General features: G+C 42.4%; 1 protein-coding gene across 1 annotated transcript in view; it reads left to right on the top strand.

The window, feature by feature from the left end:
* The window catches only part of ADGRE5 (adhesion G protein-coupled receptor E5), an 82,523-nt gene extending 60,931 nt beyond the window's left edge, over positions 1 to 21,592 (top strand). The window contains exons 5-18 of the mRNA XM_089533027.1: positions 242 to 385; positions 2,461 to 2,507; positions 3,884 to 3,976; positions 6,777 to 6,942; positions 7,513 to 7,626; positions 9,705 to 9,934; positions 10,332 to 10,499; positions 11,739 to 11,930; positions 15,044 to 15,261; positions 15,905 to 15,971; positions 16,911 to 17,002; positions 17,323 to 17,491; positions 18,106 to 18,213; positions 20,018 to 21,592. Of these exons, the coding sequence (XP_089389153.1) occupies positions 242 to 385; positions 2,461 to 2,507; positions 3,884 to 3,976; positions 6,777 to 6,942; positions 7,513 to 7,626; positions 9,705 to 9,934; positions 10,332 to 10,499; positions 11,739 to 11,930; positions 15,044 to 15,261; positions 15,905 to 15,971; positions 16,911 to 17,002; positions 17,323 to 17,491; positions 18,106 to 18,213; positions 20,018 to 20,050 (1,841 nt within the window). The 3' untranslated portion in view covers positions 20,051 to 21,592. The remainder of the gene's footprint in view (positions 1 to 241; positions 386 to 2,460; positions 2,508 to 3,883; positions 3,977 to 6,776; positions 6,943 to 7,512; positions 7,627 to 9,704; positions 9,935 to 10,331; positions 10,500 to 11,738; positions 11,931 to 15,043; positions 15,262 to 15,904; positions 15,972 to 16,910; positions 17,003 to 17,322; positions 17,492 to 18,105; positions 18,214 to 20,017) is intronic.
* Positions 21,593 to 22,825: the final 1,233 nt, after the last annotated feature.

Genomic DNA, 22,825 nt, shown 5'->3' on the forward strand with positions numbered 1-22,825 from the left:
TGCAGAATAGCTTTCCCCACATCTTAGTTAATTCATATTCACATGTACATTTCTGTTCTATTACCATCTATGCAAAGATGCCACCACTCTACAAACAGATAATTTTTCCTCTGTGCGCCCTTGCATATCTGTATGCTTGTAAAGATGTCTGTGCATACACAGTTACATACACACCTCATCTTCTCTTTTCAGATTTCTTAAGTCTCATGCTTCTTTTTATTTTTCTCCTTTCTGTTTTCAGATATAGATGAGTGTATTAAAAGCCCTTGTGATCAAACTGCCAAGTGCGAAAACTACCCAGGGAAATACCAGTGTATATGTCCAACAGGGCAATTTGAATATAATGATGCTGTCCATGGAGGCAAAAATGCAGTAAAATGCAAAGGTAAATTCTGATGGAGAAGGTTGTAAAAGTGTGTTGGGGGGATGTTCTAAAGGTAGGAGTCTAACTGCAGAAGGCTGTGCAGAATAATAAATGTAAACCTGGGGTTTAAAGCCATGAGTGTGCATCGATATTTACATGCAAGCTACTCGATCTAGAATAACAGGCACATTCATTGACTTCCTCTGCTTCCTTTTATCTCACACGGCTATTTGGTTCACAAATGTTCTAATAAAATTAAATCTACACAAGACAGAAAAGAGTAGGAAACGTTCTATTGATTTCCTCAATAAACCAAAAATGCTTACCTCAACTGGCTTGTTTCAATGGCTCCCTGCATGCAAAGACAATTTGATTCCAGATGTGTTAACAGTGATCATTTGCTGCTCAGGCTACATCTAACTAGGCTACCCAGGTGTGTTATTTCTCTTACAACCACCATTGAAGGTTCATCTCCACAGGAGCAGCTAGTTTCCACTCCCCTGGAATTCTGGTTTGACAGCTTCCTCTTCCAGTTTGAGTGACTAACAACAATTAACCCCCCTCTGCTTCTGCTTCATTCAGATTGTTCTTGGATTAGGAGCCCTGTTTTCCCATGCACCTAAAGTCCAGGCAATTTTGGGTCTGTATTGGTCTATATGGGGGAAACTGGGGGAGCTGTATAAGCAGGCCTGGGCAGTTGGCTGATGTCATTGGGTCCCTCCGTGGGTATCCCAAAGAAAGGTGCACTTTGCCAGCACACTTCCTACAATCCAAAAATGTATGTGGCAGTGCTCACTCACCATCAGAGTGAGACCTTACTGCACTACACAGAAATTAGACTTTGTGAAAAGTTAATTTTTGGATTACAGCTCCCAGAATTTCTCAGTCAGCATGGCCAGTAGCCATGTTGACTAGGGGATTCAGGTATTATACTCTTAAAAAGGTAATGTTCCTAAATTCTGACACAGCTCCCAGGCCTTCTTGGTGCTTAAAAATATTTGATTCTGTTCCTACCTCTGAATCATGTAAAACTTTGGAGAAAAAAAGCCTCCAGAGCTGTGGTTAGCATATGAAATGTTATGAAAACAGCATGTGCAAGTGGTCCTGAATTGTTGTAGTCTAAATTTGACATCTTAATACAGATGCATATCATTAAAATATGAAAATAATTTTCAAATTGCAGAGAACAAAAGATTTTTATCTTGCTTTTGCAAAAGAACTCACAGCTGAATGCATCATCCCCTCCTCATTGTGTTCTCACAACATCCAGGTTAGGATGAGAGTGACTACACAGAAGTCAAGTAAAGAACACTATATGGCTTAGTGCAGATTTGCAGCTGGTTCTCTTAGAATTTAAAAACCTGCATATGGCTGAGTGTACCTACAGCACCATCCAGGGGCAAAAGCCATTCCTCTTCCTCCCACCTCCCTGGATGCTCAATGGCAGCTCATGGTTGTGGTGGGGAATTACAGGTGATTACTGTTTGGATGCAGGGCTGCACCTGGTGAGATTTTGGCTGTCCCTGAGCACCTGGAGAAGGACGTGCAGCCTTCACTACCAGCACAAGGCTTTTACTTCACCCCCAGATGCTCAAGGTCAGCCAGAATGTGACTAGGTGCAAATGCCACAGGAATCGGTGTGGGATGGAGCTATACCTGGGAGCCTCCAGTTGGTGTTGCACACTAGCACAAGGAGTATTGCACAAGAGGCACTGCCTCCTTCCTCAACATCCTGAAAAGTTCATATGCAGGTGAATCTGTATATGTAATCAAGGAGTTTCTAATCAGAGGCACAAACCATCTCATTCCCCTCCCCTAATAGATCTAATGTAGGACTTCTTGAACCCAAATACCCCACATCAGAATGCAGCCTTTGAGCCACTGGTCCATGGTAAATCTTATATGTGTCATGCTAATTCCTCCATATTCTGTTATTCCTGCTCAGAAAGGAACTGCTGGAGCTGTTGTGGGTATTCCAGATTAAGAAAAATGTAAAGTGCTTTGGCTGTTTGTTTTTTTTTTTTAAGGCAAGAATAATGCTCTTAAAAGAAAAATGGGCTAATACTTTCTGATTGCTTTATGTTTTATTTCCATAGCAATCAGCATTCCAATACCTTCAAGGAATAATTGCTCAAATGGACAGGTGAGTCCCAAACACTGGAGCTCAGAGATATCTGTCGGGGATGCTTTGATTTAGAGTTCCTGCATGGCAGAGGGTTGGACTGGATGGCCCTTGCGGTCTCTTCCAACTCTATGTTTCTATGATTCAAGACCAAATAAAAATCATGGCATAGGTTAAGGGTGCAGTGCTAAGCTCCAGCTAAGGTTGGCTGGGGGTCATAGGAAGTGGCACAAGAGCTGTCAAGCTGGGATAGAGGGATCTCCACTCTGCAAGGGCCCATTACATCTGTGGAAAGGTTTGTGGGATAAGTACTGTAGTGGGAATCCTGCACTAGTACAGGATGTTTCGTACAGGGGTAATGTAAATAATTTTGTTTTGCAATTTAGAAGACTGGAAACTTGTTGAGATTCTCAAGTTGCTAAGTTCGTGCATGCTCTATTTTGCTAAAGATATATAAAATTTATATATACTCTCTGTATTTATGCTGCTCACTTCTAGAAAATAGGCACAGCCCTGCTTTATTTGTTCTGTAAAGCAGTGCTACTCAAAGTCATGGTCTGTGGCCCAGGGCAGTCCACAGCAAATTCCAGAAAAGAAAGAGTTGCAGCCATATGGTACAGGCCCGTAGCACATTAAGGGACAAAAAACTTGTTGGTGTCCCACATCAGATAGCTTGAAAATCATGTACAGCTGATTAGAACTTGTTTTCTTGAAATTTCCCACTAAAAGATTATTATCTCTTTTCTGAGCTGTGGAAGCTGCCTGTAGTACACTAGCAATCCAAAGGCTGTCTGCCTCAAATGATGCATTACAGTTCATCTCTGTGTTATGTAGCAACGGAAGCAAAATATTCACAAACTTGGCTTCCCAGAAAACAAGCTTTCAGCTTACTGAAAATAGGAATCTTTAAATTACTGTTGTAGAACATAGGAACTGTTTTGAGTTTCCCTATTAAATATTTCAGCACAAAATAGTTGTAACTGGGTCTTCTGTGCATATAACTGGACAACAGCCAGGCATTTTCATTTCAAGTTCAACTCTCCATGATTCCTACACCCCCTTTCCTGTTGTTCAGCCCACAGTACCATCCCTTCACATCTTTCCTTCCATTGTGAACAATGGCGGAACGGGATGTGATGGTGGAATTTGGATTAGGACCATGGTGAGAACCAAGCCCTAAAGGTCTTCTCTCTAGTGCTGTGGTCCCAGTGCAGATCAGCTTCCCTCACTGTTTGCTTTTTTTAAAAAAATTAGCATGCCAGGGCTAAAGAATTGGTTAGCGTCCCATCTGATTTGTCCCTTAGGCTTTTAAACAAGTACAGCTGAGACCATTCTTACTCTCATCTTCTCACCCCTCCATCTCCACCCAATGGAGGTTTGGGGGAATTGTTTTGCAGATTTTCCTCTGTAACTTTATAACACAGTTGAGAAGTCTCTACAGTTCATCTCTGAGTAGGCATACTTCTGGGAAGGGAGAGGAGCTTCTGAAGGTATGTTTCACCTTGCGACTTTGTTTCTTCTCTCTATTCACTCACAAAGGCTTTTGTTCCAAAGGTCAGAGCTGCTAGGATTAGAAGAATGTGCTGCTCATTAAAATCTGCAGGGACAGAGGCCAGCAGGTGGCACCTTCTAGCTAGGTCGTTCCCCTGCTCTGTGTGTTCCCCCCTGCTGTCACAGTCCTTCCACACGCACAAACACAAACACACATACACTCATTTTAAGAGAAAAAGGACATCATGTAGTTCAGGTTGGAAAAACACACAGCAGTGAGCTGTATCCAACAGCATTCCTATGGTATGTCCCCATAATGCATGTTGCCTATCATACAGTTCGAATCATCAATTTCCTGGGATGCACACTAGAGCTTGTGTCCATGCAAAACTATACTGGACTTTAAATAGTCTCCTGTCTGTTACCTCTGAACAATGAGCAGACATAAAAGGAGGAAAAGCTTGTGCGTTGGCCAGGAACACACACATCTATGGTGTCAAGCGCTTGGACTGAACTGGAGAATTTGAATGTAGCACTTGAAGTGGAAGTTTTCCATCCCTGTTTCCTGCCTCTATAAAGTAAATGGCAGAAAGATACATTACAAAGCACCCAGTTATACTTTCCATACCACAGCAAAGTAATTTGCATCTGAAGCATTCAGGACTTAAAAGTTGTGTTAGCACCATTAGAAATAGTTGCAATTCAGCTGGCTGCTTTCCAGTGAAGAAGGTTCAGTAAAGGGTCCAATAAGAATGGTATTTAAAACCACGATTATTATAAGTTTTTTTTAAAAAATACAGTTACAAAGTTTACTATTAGACATGTAAAGTTTTTCTGTTTCTTACACACACACTGCTTTGATCCACCTTTCACTGATGTGTGTGTATGTGTGTGCACACTTTCAAGTTGCCTTTTGACTTATGGGGACCCCATGAATTTCATAGGGCTTTCGTAGATGAACATTCAGAGGTAGTTTTGCCAGTTCCTTCCTCTGAAATATAACCTACAGCACCTGGTATTTCTTGGTGGCTTCCTATCCAGGGCTGATCCTCCTTTGTTTCCAAGATCTGGTGGGACCTAGTGCCTTTAAGATATTTAGACCCTTGAAGAAACTTGCCAAGAAAATCCTATGATAGGTTTGCCTTAGGCTCACCATAAGTCAAAAAGGACTTGGAAGAACATGACAACAACATCCCCCTTAATACCCTGCCTCAGCTATTTTTCATTTGCGTCCTGTACCCTCTCCCCCCAAAACCCACCTTTCACTGTGTCTAGATTTACAGATTTTTCCATCTGTCAGCACAAAGAATTGCATTTGTACAATTTTGGCAAGTTCAAGTCTGATTACTGGGCTGAATTTGATCAAGCACAGCTGTGATAAATACTGTCTCTAGGGGTTTGGGATGATGATGGAGCCGGGAGTCAAAAACCATAGAAGCTCAATGCATTTCAGCAGGAAAAACTTAAATATTAGTTAATATATACATTACTATTAAAGACAATTGTCAGAAATTTGTTCATAAAATGACAGAAGGACACACACAGAGACGCACACTTATTTAAAAAGTGAACTGTAACCAAAATGTGCGCCATTGTTTTAAACAGCATCTCATATTTCTTGTAATGCAGAAACCTGATGGGCCAATAACTCAGAACATGTGCATAACACATATGGTTATCAGGAAGGTGTAGGGACATACGGTACTATACCTATGGATGCAACAGTGTGTGATCTTTCTATTTATACATATCTTCTTCTGTCAGGCAAAGCGCTTCAGGCAGGGCTCTGTTAACAGATCTTTTAACATTCAGATATAAATTACAGTTGCAACCTATTGTAACCACACAAGAAGCCAAGGTGCCTGTAATACAGTTTCTTTTCCTCTCATTGGAAATTTAAAATGCACATTTTGTTCCAAATGCAAGAGCAATGAGATCACTATCTACAGGCTATTCATAGTTTACAATTGTTAAACATTTTTTGGGTGCAGTCCTAAAAAAGCTTATAAGGTTGTAAATATAGCTGAAAGTGATGGGGTCTACTTCCAAGTAACTGTGCTTTGATTAGAGTGCTACCGTACAAACTATTTCCTAATTCTCACCTTGCCTCCATTTGGTTTTCTTTGCCATCAGAAAAGCTGAAAACGGCTTTCTTTTAACAGAAGAAGAAGGTATTACAGTTCAGCTGAAAGGTTCTGAGGCAGGTGTGAGCACACAAACTGAATAGTACTTTTGTTATTAGCATTCTTGCACCATTCACCCTCTCAGCCCTAATTGCCCCAGAGACAGAGTTTACACTGCAGTGCATTGTCTCAAAGCAGCACCAAACACTTCCATATACTCAAGAACCAACCTATCTTTTAATTTCACACACTCTCTCTGCTCACAAAGGCTGGTTTTCATTCTCAGGAATTCTGATGACAGGTGACAAATTAGAGTCAGTATTTTTCTGGGGTGCCCGAGAATCATGCGAAATATGACTAGCATGTATTTAGAAGCGCTGCTCCCTCAAATTGTAAAAAAAAATGTCTGTTTGACATAGCATGTCTTGTCCTCAGCTATGTACCTTGCATTCAAATTGCTTTGGTTTGTGACTGATCATTGGAAAATAAGCATGGATTAAATGGGCAAATCTGATTGCTGAGTCATGTATTCCTTTGAAAACCTCCATGTGGGGAGAAAACTGTTAATTGCAGGGAATATGCCTTCCCCATAACACCTTTTTTTGAGCCTGAGCAATTGGACTATGTGGTGTAGTTTCTCATTTGAGCACTAGTGACATCTTATCCTCCACTGCAGGGACTTCTGGCTCTATTGGATGATTTAATAAGTAAAATGGAAACTATGAGCAAGGAACAAAGGCACCATATGGCATCTGAGATGATGAAATTAGTAGAGGACTTCCTCAGACATTTGGCATTCATCCTTCCCAGTGGACTCAGTACTATGTCCAGCAAAGCCACAGGTGAGTGGACAAGGGGATCTTAAGCTTTTCTGCTGGCAGAAACGGGGCAAAAACTTCATTACTGCAACAGCTACCTTATGCATATCACTGTCAGTGAGGGGATGGGAGCCTAATACTGGTAGACTGGAAATAATTCTGGTGTTGATGTTTTTTAAACTCCCTAACATGGTGTAGTGGTCTGAACATTGGACTGTGACCCTGTACACCAGGGTTCAAATCCCAGCTCAGCCATGTAAACCCACTGGGTGACATTGAGCAAGTCACACTCTCTCAGCCTCAGAAGATGGCAGTGGCAGACAAACCCCCTCTGAAGAAACTTTCCAAGAAAACCCCATTATAGGTTCATTTTAGGGTCACCATAAATTGGATGTGACTTGAAGGCACACAACAACAAAGCTCTAAGTTATTGCATATAGAATTCCTCCCATTATAGAAGAGACCATAATGGAGAAACCACAGAATCTTGTAAAGGGTGATACTTGATCCAGGGGTGCTGCCCCCAGCCCTTTTTGGGCTCACTGTTAACCTTGGCCTGAGGTTTTGTTTTGTTTTGTTCCCTTTTCATTCCAGAGCTGGCTATGGAGATCAGAGGAGCTGGGAGTCAGAACTGGAGCCCAGCCCAGCTGTTGCAAAGTAAGACACACATGGAGCTAAACTGGGAAGCGGCAAGCAAAGGAGAGGAAGGTAAAGAAGCCTTTCCTGTTGCAAAGGAGGGGCATTTGGGCACAGCCATAAGCTGCAGCATAGTGCTTTCAGCAGCCAGGAATATCTAGGAAGGGCGCACAAAGGGGCAGAGGCAGAGCTTCTCTCTTGGGACAGAGCTTCAAGGCTGGATTTTTGGTGTAAAGCAAGGGGGCAGAACCTATTGTTATTGTTAACCTCTTGAGACTTTGCATGCTGACAGTGGAGGAGGCTGGATCCCCAAATAGGTGCAGTCAGTCCTCCTTTCCTCTCCCTCTGCCACCCTTTTCTCTCATTTTCTTTCTGCCTTTCCCTTCCTTCCCCCACAACCTCTTTCCTCTCCACCCAGAGTGTGTCCATGGGATCTAGATGTTCTTGCCAGGGGTATGAACACCTGGAGCCCTCCCCACCCTTCTTCCTTCACTCTCATCTGGTTTGGTCGCCTCTTTCTCTGGTTTCCACTCTCACCATTTTTACCTGCTTGTCTCTTCCTAAGTCCCAAAACTGGGCCTGGGCCATGACTTGCCCACATCTGCTGTAATGGAACAGCTCCCCCGATGTCAAGGTACCGATGTGTGTAAGGCGAGAGAGAGGCTTGGGAGCATTTCCCTCTGAAGCTGGCTTGGGAAGTATGTGTTGGAAAAACTAAAATATCAGGTACTCAATGAAGGGTGTAAAAGAAAAGTAGTGAATAGATAGCTACTGACAAAGAACACCAAGGTAGAGATTGTCCCCACCCCCACCCCCGCATACTATCACACAGAAAGACATGCTCACATTCAAGCAAATCTAGCAGTCTTCTTCAGAACTGCTTTTATGAAGCTTGGAAAAGTTACTTTTAGGAATATGGGAGTTACAATCCAAAAATATCTTTGCCAAGGTCTGAAGAAAGTCAGAACAGAAGAGGAGTGGGTGGGACTGGGGGCGGTATGCACTGAGAGCCAGTGTGATATAGTGGTTTTGAGTGTTGGATCATGACTCTGGAGATCAGGATTTGATTTCCTACTTGGCCATGGAAATCCACTGGGTGACCTTGGGCAAGTCACAAGCTCTGAACCCCAGAAAACTCTGTGATAGGTTTACCTGAGGGTTTCCATACATTGGAAACAACTTGAAGGCATACAACAACAACAATGCATTGAGTTGCACAAGGGTGTGGGTCAGCAGGGATTCTAGGAGGGAAACTGGAAAAAATTGCCTGTGCAGCAAGGAAATCTGCACTCCCCCTGTCTTTGCTCTCAGAAAGCAGGGCATTCAAAAAATAGTCACTCACCATCCTCCACCACCTCCTTCTTGAGGCTAGGACTAGTGTGGTTGCTGTCCCTTGATTCTTCATCCTCCACTCCTCCTCCTCATGTGATGGGGGAGGTTTGGAAGTGCTGCCTTCAGTGCCACCACGCTGCTCTTTTTTCTCCTGCTCCTTCTCTTCAGGTGGGAGAGGGAGTCTGGTTACTTGTGAGACTGGACATCTGAGCTGTTGTGCATGCCAGCAGTTGTTGGGGGTGAGCAGTGTTTCCCTTTCCACCTCAGTGCCTGTTGAATGCCTTAATAGGATTGCAGTCTGGTCCAGAAAGATGGCACTTATGTTCTTAAGAACCACATAAGGTCTGTCTTCATTAATATTTTTCCGAAGCCTGTGTAGCATTCAGCACTGCAATATAGTAGAATGGGCTGAACCAAAACAGTGGGGTGGGATTCACCTTTCTAAATGTTCTCCATCCCCAGTATGAAACAGTTCCTGAATTTTTTTTTAAAAAAATCACTTATAAGGGGAGAGGCTCCTGCACAATAGAGCAGGAACCTGTTCACACTACAGAATTATAGCACTATGATTCCACTTTAACTGGTATGGTTACATCCCATGGAATCCAGGGATTAACAGTTTAGAAAGAGACATTTAGCTCCTCTGGTGCCCCAATCAAACTACAAACCCCAGGACTCCATAGGACAGGACCATGGCAATCAAAGTGGAATCATAGCACTATAATTGCATAGTGTGAATGGCCCCCAGGTTTTTATGTTCTATCATGCAAGCCCCAGTTCTTAGGGAGCCACTGAATTGCTGACTTTCATCTTTTCAGCCTTCAATATGGTTGGCCTGCTCACATACCAGGGCTTGGAGTCTGTGCTTTTTGATGCTGACATTGAAGGGAAAGAATGGGAGCAATTTGAAAAATCACCACAGTGGGCACAGATGGTGGGCAAGCCCAGCTACAAAGTACTGTCCCTGGTGACAGCTGCTTTTGTAGGTCACAATGAGACTGAGCTGTTGACCTCCCCTGTTAATATCACCTTCAACCATGAACAACCGGTGAGTAACTCATATTCTCACTGTACCATTTCTACCACTGCAACCTTGCCCTTTTTCACAAGGAAGAAATGTCCTAGGTGGTCACCTGTCTTAGTGATCCACATTAGGGATGATGAGGCCAGCCCTTCCCAGAGAATGGCAAAATTGCTTGATTGGACTACAGCTCCTAGAACCTTCTGGGTGACATAGGCAGTCTTTGATGCAACTGTAGTCTAGAAGATTAACTTTTTCTAGACTTCATCTCTCCTTCCCCACTTTCTGTGTACACATATGCCCAGTATGTTTTTCTACCTTTTTTTTTATAAGGAGCAACTAAGCATGAATCCTGCTCCCCTTCTCTGACACCTTCAGCTACCTCAAAACCTCCAGCCTGAGATTGTTTATTTTCCCCTATAAGTCAAAGGAGTCAAAGGTGATTTGCACTTTCTGGAAGCCTGTCAACAATGGTGGCCTGTGGTCTGAAGAAGGCTGTACCCGCTTGAATTCCAGCACAGCTACAAGTACGCACTGCCAGTGCACACATCTGACCAGCTTTGCAGTTCTCATGGCCTTCTATGATGTGGAGGTGAGCCTCCAAGGGGACAGTAGGACGGATTGGTGCTTCTTTACTTTCCCATTGACTGTTGGTACTGAGTTGACCAGAAAGGAACTCTCCTGTAAAATGGTGCTACTCAAAGTGGTGTTCCACAGACTGGTACTAGCTCCTTGTGAGTTTCCAGGAAAGAAAGAAATGGTTGTAGCCAATGGGCATAAATAGGATGCCAGACCCTGGCACAGTGAGGGATGGGGGAGGAGAACTGCCAGTTCCTAACCACAGATAACCTGAGAAGCATGGATTAAAAGTTTTGACACAAGTCTGAGAGATTATGATCTCTAGCAGAAGCAGGGAATGAGATCAGACATTACAAGGAAGTAGAGCTTGGAGAAGTTACTTTTTTGGACCTCAGCTAATTAATTCCCCCACACTGGTCTGAAAAAGAAACTTTTCCAGAAGGTGTAAGGATATGACAAAAGCGTACACATGATTGCCTTGATTTCCCAAGGAGCAACCACGTTAGTCTTTGGCAACAAAAGCAACAAAGGAGTCTATTGGCCCCTTGCAGACTAACAAGTTGTATTTAGCATATGGTTTGGTAGACTCTAGCCTGTATTCTGCACTGCTTTGGTGGCTGTGTAGTTTCTCTGCATATGTGATGCATGACTTCCTGTCTGGAAATATTTTTGGCATATGTGTGAAAAATAAGTTGTGTGATTCATTTCTGTGCAAGTATAATATTTGAAGGAGCATTTAATGAGCTTGTTCTGCAAGGAGGGATACATGTTTCTTCTTTAAAATGCTGTTCTGGGGTCATGAATAGTGGATGCATGTCAGTGAGGAAGGGCTTTTTGACAGACCTGGTAAAGTCAGCCATGAGCTTAATCGGGCATCTCTTGGAGCCCATGAAGCTAGTCAGTCATGGAAAGTGGCATAATCAAAGTGGACTGCCCAAAGGGCAGGGAATGCTTCATCATATTCAGCCTAGGAATTGAGGGCTCAGCATATCGCTTAAGCCCTACTAGTCAGCTGTTGGAATAGAAGTCCCATCAAAGTTTCCCAGGAACAAAACCCTGACTTCCGTACTGCCTTCTCCCATAGCCATAGTTATCTCCTAGCAATTGTGGGGACTGGAGTTATAGTCAGACCTTTCAGCTCTTGATTCCCTGAGTCTACTCCTGGGAGATTCTTTTGCAAGCTGATTATGACCAACCTTCTGCTAAGATATGGCTTACATTGGCATGCCTTAACCATTTGTCCTTGTGGCAGAATTGGGGCCTGGATATCATCACCAAAATTGGACTCGTCATCTCTCTGGTCTGCCTCTTCTTCTCCATCCTCACCTTCCTGTTCTGTCGCACCATCCGAGGCATCCGCACCACCATCCACCTGCACCTGTGCCTGGCACTCTTTGCTGCCTACGTCATCTTCCTGCTGGGAGCTGGGAACCATAGCAACATGGTAATTACCTGGGGTGCACCATTAAAATGCACTTAGTGGGGAGGCATTTTAGAGGAAACAGCTTGGAGGAACGATGAACAGAACTCCAGGATTTTTCTGTACCCTTTGTACTAATAGGATAAACACCCAGCTTCTGACGAAAGGCATCAACCATGGCAGGCTCTAAGGTGGCATCCGTAGAGTACAGTTGCAGCTGACAGAATTGCATAGACATCTTTCAGGATGGCAGTGTATCTAGAAAGGACTGAGGAACTGGTGGCTACAGCAGATTGTAAGCTGCAGCAACACATTGGGGGTGTTCTCACTGGCTTATACTCCGTGTTACAAATCGAATCCAAGGTATAGCGTTCCTATTAGAAACCAAATTAACTCTAGAACAGTTCCAGAGTAACCCGCAATCGTTCCCACTAAAATCCGAATCGTAAAGCGGATTTTTATTTAATCCGTGTTAATGGCATATAATCCGGGTTAAAAAAATAGAAGGGTCGAACCTACAATTTTTCCTTGATTCGGGATAGAATTCGGAGTATTTAAATAGGAACGTTTCGGCCTCTGAATCGAGTCAACTGGATGGGAGGAGCGGAGCGCGATGGGCTGGCCTGGGGGTGTCACCCTCTTTGGTTTCTTTCTGCATCGCCAGCGCCATTTTCTTCCATTCACATAATAGCCTTTCCTCCGATGGATTGCAGCCTCCCCTCTGCTCCTCTTTCATAGACTGATGTGTGAGGAGAGCCATTGAACACCATTTTTAACTATTCTTTTTTTCTTTTTCACCTCTGCCTGAGCAGCAGATGGCCTTTGGAGGAACTATGGGATGGGTTTTGCAGGACATATCCCCACTTCAAGGCTCTCCTGACAGCCCTGGGAGCAATCTTCCCCAAAGATTCTCTCCCCATGGGGCAACCAAAGCGAATTTGGGGCTACCGAGGCTCTTTCCAGAGGAACTATGGGATGGGTTTTGCAGGACATATCCCCTCTTCATGGCTTTCCTGACAGCCCTGGGAGCAATCTTCCCCAAAGATTCTCTCCCCATGGGGCAGTCAAAGCGAATGTGGGGCTACCGAGGCTCTTTCCAGAGGAACTATGGGATGGGTTTTGCAGGACATATCCCCACTTCATGGCTCTCCTGACAGCCCTGGAAGCAATCTTCCCCAAAGATTCTCTCCCCATGGGGCAGCCAAAGCGAATTTGGGGCTACCAAGGCTCTTTCCAGAGGAACTATGGGATGGTTGTGTTTGTTGTGTTTGTGAGACATTTATCCTCCTCTGCCAGAGAGTGCTGGTGCCATAATAAACTACTATTCCCAGGATTCCCTAGCACTGAGTTATGGCAGTTAATATGGGGAGACACAAAAGAGGATGAATAAGCACCTCCTGATTGGCTCTTTTAAAAAAAAAACAACTGCAAAATTTATAACGAATTAAAAACGGCCAGGTAGTGGGGACACAGGTACAGGCTACATCGGTGTATGTTACTCCGAATTAACGTGATGTCATGATGATGTCGCTTTGATTGACAGCCGAAACAAGTGAATGTGAACAAAAAAGTAACAAAACCAGTTTAAATATACACCGATTCATCCTTGAATGGGGACAAAACAGAGTCAATTACAGCGAATTAAAATAAAACGTTAAGTAAATGGGAACAATACAAATAAAGCAAATTGAAAAGCAGGATAACACTCGCTGTATTTTGAATCGCTTTAAAATGAACCGCTGTATTTAAATTCGTTTTAAATCACAAGTGAGAACACCCCCCTAGTTTAAGAAAGGCTTTGGACATTGCCTTGAAGCAAAGGGAGCCAGGGGTGCCTCACAATTCTTATTGTTTTACATTTCCACTTTGAGCATTTTCTGTTGTGTATGCAAAGAGGAATGTGCCACCTCTGCTTTTTGCTTCCTCGTTGTGTCCAAACCCATGTGCACAACTGAGCTAGATAAACTTTTGCTAAAATGGCAGTTATGTACTGTCAGCACCCAAAATCCACAAAAAAGTGATAGCTTTATTGATCCTACCAAAATTCACAAAATACAAGTTGCAAGCTTTCAAAGCTCTGCTGTCTTCTTCATCAAAGAAAGATGTTAAAAGTCACACAGGAGCGGGGGAAATTATGTTAGTCACAAGACTGCATTTTGTCAAGATGTTGTTCTCAGTTAAGATGATATGGAGGGTTGTCCAGGCAAGCAGGCCACTCCTCCTCCTGGTCATGTGTGTACTGGGAGACAAAGCATCTTAAAATCCAGGGGGGGAAATGTAAATTCCATTAGCAACACAAAAAGATACTTACTTTTTGATCCAAATTGCCTCTGTCCATTGTGAGGCTAGCAGACCCTTTGTTAGGCAGAGAATATTGAATTTCTCAAGAAGACTTCATGCTTTTGCATTAGGAAAACATTTAAGTAAAACATGCCAAATGCGGCCCCAATTTTTTTAAAAAATGTTGCACTTTTATTGGGAGCCCTGGTGGTGCAATGGTTAAATCCCAGTATTGCAGCCACAACATTGTGAGTTTGATCCCACAGGGATTTAGGTTGAACCAGTCTTCCATCCTTTCATAGGTTGATAAAACGAGTACCCAGCTTGTTGGGGGCAATTGGCTTACAGATTGTCAACTGCTTAGAGAATGCTTAGTTCACTATGAAGCAGTATATAAATTAAAATGCTAAGTGCTATTGTTGGAGGTAGAAACTTCAAACACTGAAGTCCCAGTCCATTGGCCTCCTCATTAAAATTCCCCTGTTGCCTCTAAAATGCAGCATCTTCACATCCAGAAAACATCCAAGAGTAGCCATATTGGCCATATAGCAAAGTACAATACTGCAGTGTCAGTCTGCAGTATCTATTTCACTAGAGAGTGCTGAAGAGTTGCTTGATGCTGTAGGAGGAGAGTCATCTCATATCTGTGTGCACTCTGCAAACAAACCCTTCAGGTTTGAGGAAGAATAGGCTGTGGAAGAATGGACTGGGAGAAGCTGCCATTCAGCATCTGGAGGACCACATGTCCCTAACGCTCTGCAGCAGTTTAAGAGATTTAAGAGTTTAAGAAATTTGTGCAAAAGTTTTTAGCCAGTAGTTCCTTCAGACTCTCTTCCTGGTCCTGTTTCTCTTTCCAGACTGCATGTGCCATAGTGGCTGGGCTCCTGCATTACTTCTTCTTGTCTGTCTTCTGCTGGATGCTGCTGGAGGGTGTGGAGCTCTACCTGATGGTGGTTCAAGTTTTCAAAACTCACAGCCTCAAGCACCGGCACATCTACCTTGCAGGATATGGACTACCAGCCATCGTGGTGGGCATCTCCGCTGCCATCAACAGCAAGGGCTATGGAAGCAAAGAGTGAGTGGTGGGATTTGGGAGGATACTCTTGGGATCTGCAGGGTACTTGTGCATCAGAACCTTGACTACCACATCCAGAATAGAAAGGTGAACAACCGGCTGGCTTGCCAGTAATTTTTCATAAATGCTTGTTTCATACTTTTCTACTTGAAAAAAGAAAGTTGTGTATATTGCTGTAGCAATATACAGACAATATACAGACAAATATATAGTTCCCATTCTAAATTAGTAAGCAGTCACTGACACAGCCACTGTTGCACAGCTCCCCAGCCTGCATGCTTAGGAGTGAGCATTCTCTCTCCAGCTGAGCTCATATGTGAAAGGACGGAGCATTTATGAGGGAACATGAAAGTACAGGCGTACCTTCCGATTAGTGGGGGATCCGTTCCAGCCCCCCCCCCCCCCCAGTGAATCAGAAAAACTACAAATATTGAAGCCCTGTTGTTTTTAATGGCTGCACACTCCTGCACGCGAGTCATGGACACACATGCCATTTTGTCCCTCCTGGCTTCCCATCCGCAGAAATTCAAAGTCAGCGAATCTGGAGGGGCGACTGTATATCTAACTTGGGTGGACGGGAAGGCATGTAGATTCTAGTACTGTATCTGTAAAAAAAAAAATCATTCTCTTCCTTTCCCCACAGGTGCTGGCTTGAAAGAAATGATGGGTTTCTATGGAGCTTTTTAGGACCAGTCTCATTCATCATCATGGTAAAGCCTAATATACATACAGACCAATTTCTTCAGCCCTCTTTGTTAGAAGCCACCTTATAGATACTCTCTGATCTCTTTATCAAGTTCCTTTCCAGTCTAACTTTTGTGAAGACAGCTGTAATGGATAGTTTATATTGATTCAGTCTTTGGGGGTAGTTCTCTGTCTACTGCTGCGAGTTCCCTCAGTTCATTTCACTGCCAGTTTGCTGGCTATGCCCCTTGTATGATGTTTCCAAATCCACCCTTTCTGTACAGGGGCTCCAGTCCTACTGTCTTCTCTGCTTCTTTTGATGCTGGGCTATCAGCTCCCATTCTGTCAGTATAGGGAAGTGATTTGAAGGTGAGGCAGAACTCTGCTGACTCTCAACTCCACCAACTCTCAGTGCCATTTGGATTTTGGTGTTGAAGACCAACTTTTCATTTGCACATCTTTAAACTGGGATTAAAATATATTGAAATGTAAAAAAGATTTGTTGGGGGACATTTTGATGTCTGCTTATTTAATTGGAAATGGAATACACAAATCTTCCAAGTAACTCTCTTCCATGATTCGTAACACACCTGAATCTCTTCTTTCTCCATATGTTATTTATTTATTGAACAATCTGTATATTATCTTTGTCCCCCATAAGAAAATAGAAAATAAATGTGGACAGTGGCCTGAGGCTAGTTTTCATCTCAGAACCTGTTGTTGTTGTGTGCCTTCAAGTCATTTCTGATTTATGGTGATGAACCTGTCATGGGGTTTTCTTGGTATGGTTTGTTTCCTCAGAGACTGAGAAAGTGTGACTTGCCTAAGGTCACCTAGTGGGTTTCTGTGGCTCCCCAGGGACTCAAGCTCTAGTCTCTAGCTTCTAGTCCAACAGTCAAACCAATACACCACCCTGGCTCCCCTCAGAATCTTACTGGTACCCATGTCCCACCCTTTCTGCACAGGTCAATGCCATTGTCTTTGTGGTTACTGTTTGGAGGCTTACTGAGAAATTTGCTGACATCAATCCCGACATGAGCAAATTGAAAAAGCAAAGGTAAGCTGTCAAGGTGACAGTGGTCTCTATGGAGTTGTAAGAGGTCAAACACTAATAACATGGAAAGCCTCCCTTCCCTATAGCAATGGTGCAACAATAAATAGTTTGATTAATGGAGAGAATATGATTGTTTCAAAACTCCACCTTGATATTATTTTGGAGGAGAATTAATGAAAAAATAATGTGTTGCTATTTGGGGCCATCTGCTATAGCAGTTTCTCTTTAGCTGATGCTCTGAACCTAGTCCTCACTGTTTCCTGTAAAGCCAGGAATCATGACTCAAGCAGTATGATCTGTTTTCTGATCCTTTTTTTCTCCAGGGTGCTCACAATCACAGCCATTGCCCAGCTCTGCATTTTGGGCACCACCTGGATCTTTGGCATGTTTCAGTTCAGCGACCACACCCTTGTCATGTCTTATATCTTCACCATCCTCAACAGTCTGCAGGGGCTATTCATTTTTCTCCTGCATTGTTTGCTCAAGAAACAGGTACGTGCAGTGTGGGAATGGCAAATGGATGAGAGGACTGTGTTTAAGCCTGCAATTCTGTGTTCTCTTTCTTTGCAGTAAAATCCCCATTAAACTTATTGGGACTTACTTCTGAGTACACATGCATAGGATTGCACTCCAGGTTTGTTATTTAATAGTGTTGTATCTAGAATAGGAAATCTACAAGTCGCAACCTACAAATGTCTCGCCATGGAATATTATTTGTACAGAAATGTCAACACCTTAAAGATAATTGGAAGCATAGTTAACAAAGTAGATGTGTTCCTAGTGAGCATGTTTTTTTAACAGAAAATTTGGTACCAGAGGCAGAATATGAAAAGAATAACCATTCTTTCACAGCTCAAGCTTTATTGCATTGTTTAATTTGGATAACCTGCTGGAATGCAACACCCAAAGTCTGTGTTTCTTGAGTCCTTCTTTGTCATCTTCCCCAAATGTCGATGCGCCTAAAAACTTACAACAAGACAGAGAACAAGGAGGATCCAGGCCTGTGCAGGTGTAAAAATGTTTTGTAAAAACTAGCTTCCCTGTCAGCAGGTTTGTTAAATGAGCTTTGCCTGTACACAGAAATCAACCCTGCCTTCTCTTTATAGGTACGTGACGACTATGCCCGCTGGTTCTGCCGGGACAAACCTAACAAAAGCCATAGCAGTGACAAATATTCAGACTTCAGCTCCACAACAGGATCTAACACATTGCGGGTAAGAGGAAACAGTGGAGAGAGTTTGGTTTCTGTACAGACAATCATTCTCCCCTAGTGAACTTATTAGCTGGCTTGCAGTCTCATGGCACCACCATCTTGGCTCTGAGAATGACCACAGTTTCTGCAGTTGCTCCTCAAAATCTCTCTAAAAATAATTCTGGAGTTGAGCCAAATTTGAACCTAAAACTGGAATGAAGCTTTATTTTTCCAGATTCACTTACCAAAAATCCTGTTCAATTTAAACTAGACCACCAGGGGATGGGAGTGCTCAGGTTACCTGTTCAAACTAATGGCTCAGCCAAAACAAGAAAATACCAATATGTGGTATACTCACTGGCTTCACTCAAATGTGAATATGAAAGAAAACTGATTGTCTGAACAGATTTACATATTTTGGCTTTGTATGGTGTTCAGTGAAGGAACCAGCGTGGTTTAATGGTTTGAGCACTGGACAAAGCTTGCCACAAAAACCCTGTGATAGGTTGGCCTATGGATCACCAGATACTGGAAATAAACTGAAAGCACACATACTTGCCCTCTTCTTTGGGAAACATTTGGGAAGGATTGGACTATTTGTCAGCTTTCTTTTTCTGACAGGGGACTGAATCTACAAAATATAAAAGGATGTGTGTGAAAAGTGTGAAATTATATCATAATAAGGCTGAAGCCATGTAAAATGTCTGTTAAATGTTCTTTTCATAAACAGTGCAAGAATAAACACACACACACACACACACACAAAATGAAGAAGGAATATCTTTGAAGGTATGATTCATCTGTGAATCTAAAACTGAGGCAAGAAATAAGAGAAATACAAGAAAAGTAGAGGCCTGTTCAGCTGAACAGCTATAAACACCAATCTTGATGGGGGATGAGGTGACAGAGCTAAATGTTTGTAGTTCCCATAGTAGGTGACACAAAGTGGAGAACAGCACTACTGTGTACTACAGGAATCCCCTGCTTATCTGACTGGTTAGGTACTGGAGAGCTGTCAAAAATGTAGAATTAGTTGGAAAGTGGAACTTTTTTAAAGCTTGCAAAATGCAATACTGAACACTAGATGGCACCAAGTTGACTGAGAGAAGAAGAAAAAAACCCAGCTGAGTTAACCTCTAAAAAAAGCAACAGCATTGTTTGAAAGAGCAGGGGTGTGTGTGTGTGCAGTATATGACTATAATTTAGATTTGTTGAAACAGTATAACATCCATAATCGAGCTGTCAAAAAGAAAGGGATGCCTGTACAGAGAGTACTGTCCAAAGCTACAGTGCTTGGGCAGACTCTGTGCCTGGTAGGTGTAGTCTTAATGTATCTGGGCTAGTGATGCCTTCAGGACCACAGGCAGACCAGGATAAATCTCACTATACAAATGGTCAGTGTAAAAAGTGTGCCTCTTAAATTCTGTCATTTGAACTGGAGGTGAGCTGGTTTATAATGTGTGCTGAGCCTATTATTTTACTTTTATTGACTTGAGCCAGAACATCACGGTTTCAGCTGCAGGTGAGCCTGAATCAAATAATTCAGTGGCCTAATTCCTTGAAAATAACCCATCACATTTTCCATTAGGTGCATTAAAGCTGCAAAGTTAAGTTTAGCTGGGGGAGGGAGCTTTTGTAGTCACAGTAGATCCAGTTTGGGGGGAAAACGTAATTTCCTTAGAAGATTTACAAAGTATTAATCACCCTTCTAGTTGTCTACCGTAAAGGATTTACTGGTATTCAATAAGATATGAGAAAATGTATGATGTACATAAGTAAGAGGCAAGTCTGTTAAGGTTCAAGCTGTATTTTTGTTTTTCCTACAGGCACAAAAATCTTTTAGAGAATCTGGAATTTAGCAACCCTTCTTAGAACCAACTTCCTGAAGTGCTTCTTTGCACAATTCCTGTAACTGTAGCAGTCTTTTTTCCAGAAGAGGCACCTACCTGGTGATACAGACTCTTATTGCAACAGCGACAATAGCACTGCCAAAAGCCTATACAGGGGCCCACCTGGTAAGCTCAAGAACTGGACCAATGCACTTAAGCAGATATTGGTACAAGTCTCTTCAGCAAGGACTCCCTTCCTCCTTCAAGCTAAGGCACTCTCCTCTCAAAAAGAAATGGAGAAAATCTATAAAGAGGTACTTGCACACTTGACACTTTTAAAAAAGAGCCCTGTGCAATGGGCCTTGGCAGTGAAGTACTGCCACAGACCTGGTGATCAGTAGATGATCATCAGAACTCTGCAGTGGACTTCTTATGGCAGGTGAAGGTTTCCTATCCATTCATGCCATTCTTTATGGACTGAACCACAGATCTTAGCCCAGGGCTGTTATTTTCCAGCTTTGCTTGGCCACAGATAGCTACTATGAATAAGTGAGTACTGTCAACCACACTTGCAGCATCCTGGCTTCCTGCACTTGCTTCAAGCACTATGATAGGATATGGACTGCAGCAAAACTGGTCCAAATGGAGTGCAAGGGGAGAAAAAACTCTGTTCAAAGCCTGCTGATAAGCTGGAAGAGGAAACTTGACCAAGAGTGGAATAAGTATGCCAAAAATTTGTGCCTGTTAAACCTGTTTGATATCAAAGTAGCCATGTTAGTCTCTTGCACCACTGGAAGGAGGAAGAAAAAGAAACATGTCAGCACCTTTAAAACTAAATGGTTTTATTTTGGCATGAGCTTTCATGGATATAAACCCTCTTCTTTGGATGTAGTACAGACTGATAATAAATGCTCAGGTATAAAGCCTATTTATACTGTTGTGGGAATGAAATAGAATGTAATAGGACCCAGATCTTTCTTTCTGGCTCCTTTTACAGAACTCTGTAAATATGCTTTACATCAAGAACATTTAGTATCACTGTACTACACCCAAAGAAGTGGGTTTATTTCCCCACTCATGTGAAAATAAAAACAAGTTAGTCTTAAGGGCGCTGCTACATTTTTTCTTTTTCATTGCCCTTCCTTCCTCCTTTCAATTTGAATTCATTTATCCAAGACTTAGAAAAAATAGAATGTTCAGTAAGATAAACCTGTATCTAGATGTTATACGATTACAGGCTGTGAACACTCATATGATTAAAAAATTCCCTGCCCTCATGCACTTGAGGATGTAGACTCAGGTTTACAAAAGCTCATGCTCCCAGCTTCTTTCTTTCAGTCACAGAAGTGCTACAAGATACTTTAGCATACTGATCTTTCAAACAAATACAGCTATGTCTTTAAACTCCTTCTTAGAATGTATTTAGGAAACAGGAATATGAAAAATTGTGTCCTCATTTCATTATGTTTCTCCACATGCCACCTATATTCTGGGTCCCTCCCTTATTCATATAGGTTGCAAGGTTTGTTTTTGCTTCTTGCATGGCAATATACAGATCTTTTTCCTGGTGTACTTCTTTTTGTAGTCATTATTTCCAGTCAATTATTTTTTGAAATCACTACTCCCAACAGAATCGCAACACACAAATATAGATAACTAGCATGTTAGTACAAAGACAATGGCAAAAACTTCCTTCTCTGTTTCTGGATTTATTGTTAGTGAAGAAATACTGAAGCAGGTGAACATTCAACTGTGGTTTGTAATGGTCATGGTACACAGGCACAGTTACAGTAAAGCTGTATTGCTCTTGTTTGCATTGTTTATCTCTTTTGATACATTAAGGCACCTGGTGTTTCCAGATTTCAGGATCAACTTGAGATGGTGCTGCATCTCATGGCTATTTCATATAGTGATATCTAAATTGTATAACAGCTAATCATATATTAATGCTTCCTGCATATGTTAATGTGGGAAAGATACCTTGATGCTCTCTAAAATACTCTTAAGTGGCTTGATGCTTCCCTGGTCACCACTTTCAGCACTGAATGAGTACATTGGGCCCTTGGTATCCACTGGGGTTTGGTTCCAGGACTCCCCATGGATACCAAAATCTGTGGATATTCAAGTCCCATTAAATACAATAGCACAGTAAGACAGTGTCTCTTGTATAAAATGGTAAAATCGGGGTTTAGTTTTGGGAGTGTATATATTTTTAAAATATTTTCAAATTGTGGATGCTTGAATCCGTGGATAAAAAAATCCATGGATAAGGAGGTCTGACTGTACATTCCTAATATTCAAGGGCACTCTCCAACCCTAATGTAACAGTTTTTGCTAGGTGTCCATACCCAAGTTGACAAATTGGCAAATCACAATCCAGTTGTTTTGTGCAGCAATCAAATAATCAAGCACACAGGCAACCAGCTGAAGTAGCAACCTGTCTGTCAATGCCAAGCACCCCGTTCTTCTAGAAAAAAGTCCTCATACTCGCTTTATGTTTAGCTCCCTGCTTCACATTTCTTTGGTGTGTTTTGCTTCAGTGCTGTCCTCAGAGGTGGTGTTTTATTCACAAAATACAAGGACAAAAGAAATGATGCAGAATACATCGATCAACGTATTATCAAACAAAGGAGCTCATTAGTCTAATAAAACGCTACTTCCACCTAAAGCCAAGCTACTGATTTCTAGTAGATAGTGAAGCTAATGAACAGGTACCTATATAGGCTGCCCAAATCAAATATTGAAGCTGTACCAAGCTTTCTCTAGGCAGGGATGGGAAGATTAGGGGGCCACATTAGCCCTTCA

This window comes from Sceloporus occidentalis, unplaced genomic scaffold (assembly GCF_023333645.1).
Source record: "Sceloporus occidentalis isolate IW3139 unplaced genomic scaffold, rSceOcc1.0.p SCAF_1, whole genome shotgun sequence".
NCBI classification, from domain to species: domain Eukaryota; kingdom Metazoa; phylum Chordata; class Lepidosauria; order Squamata; family Phrynosomatidae; genus Sceloporus; species Sceloporus occidentalis.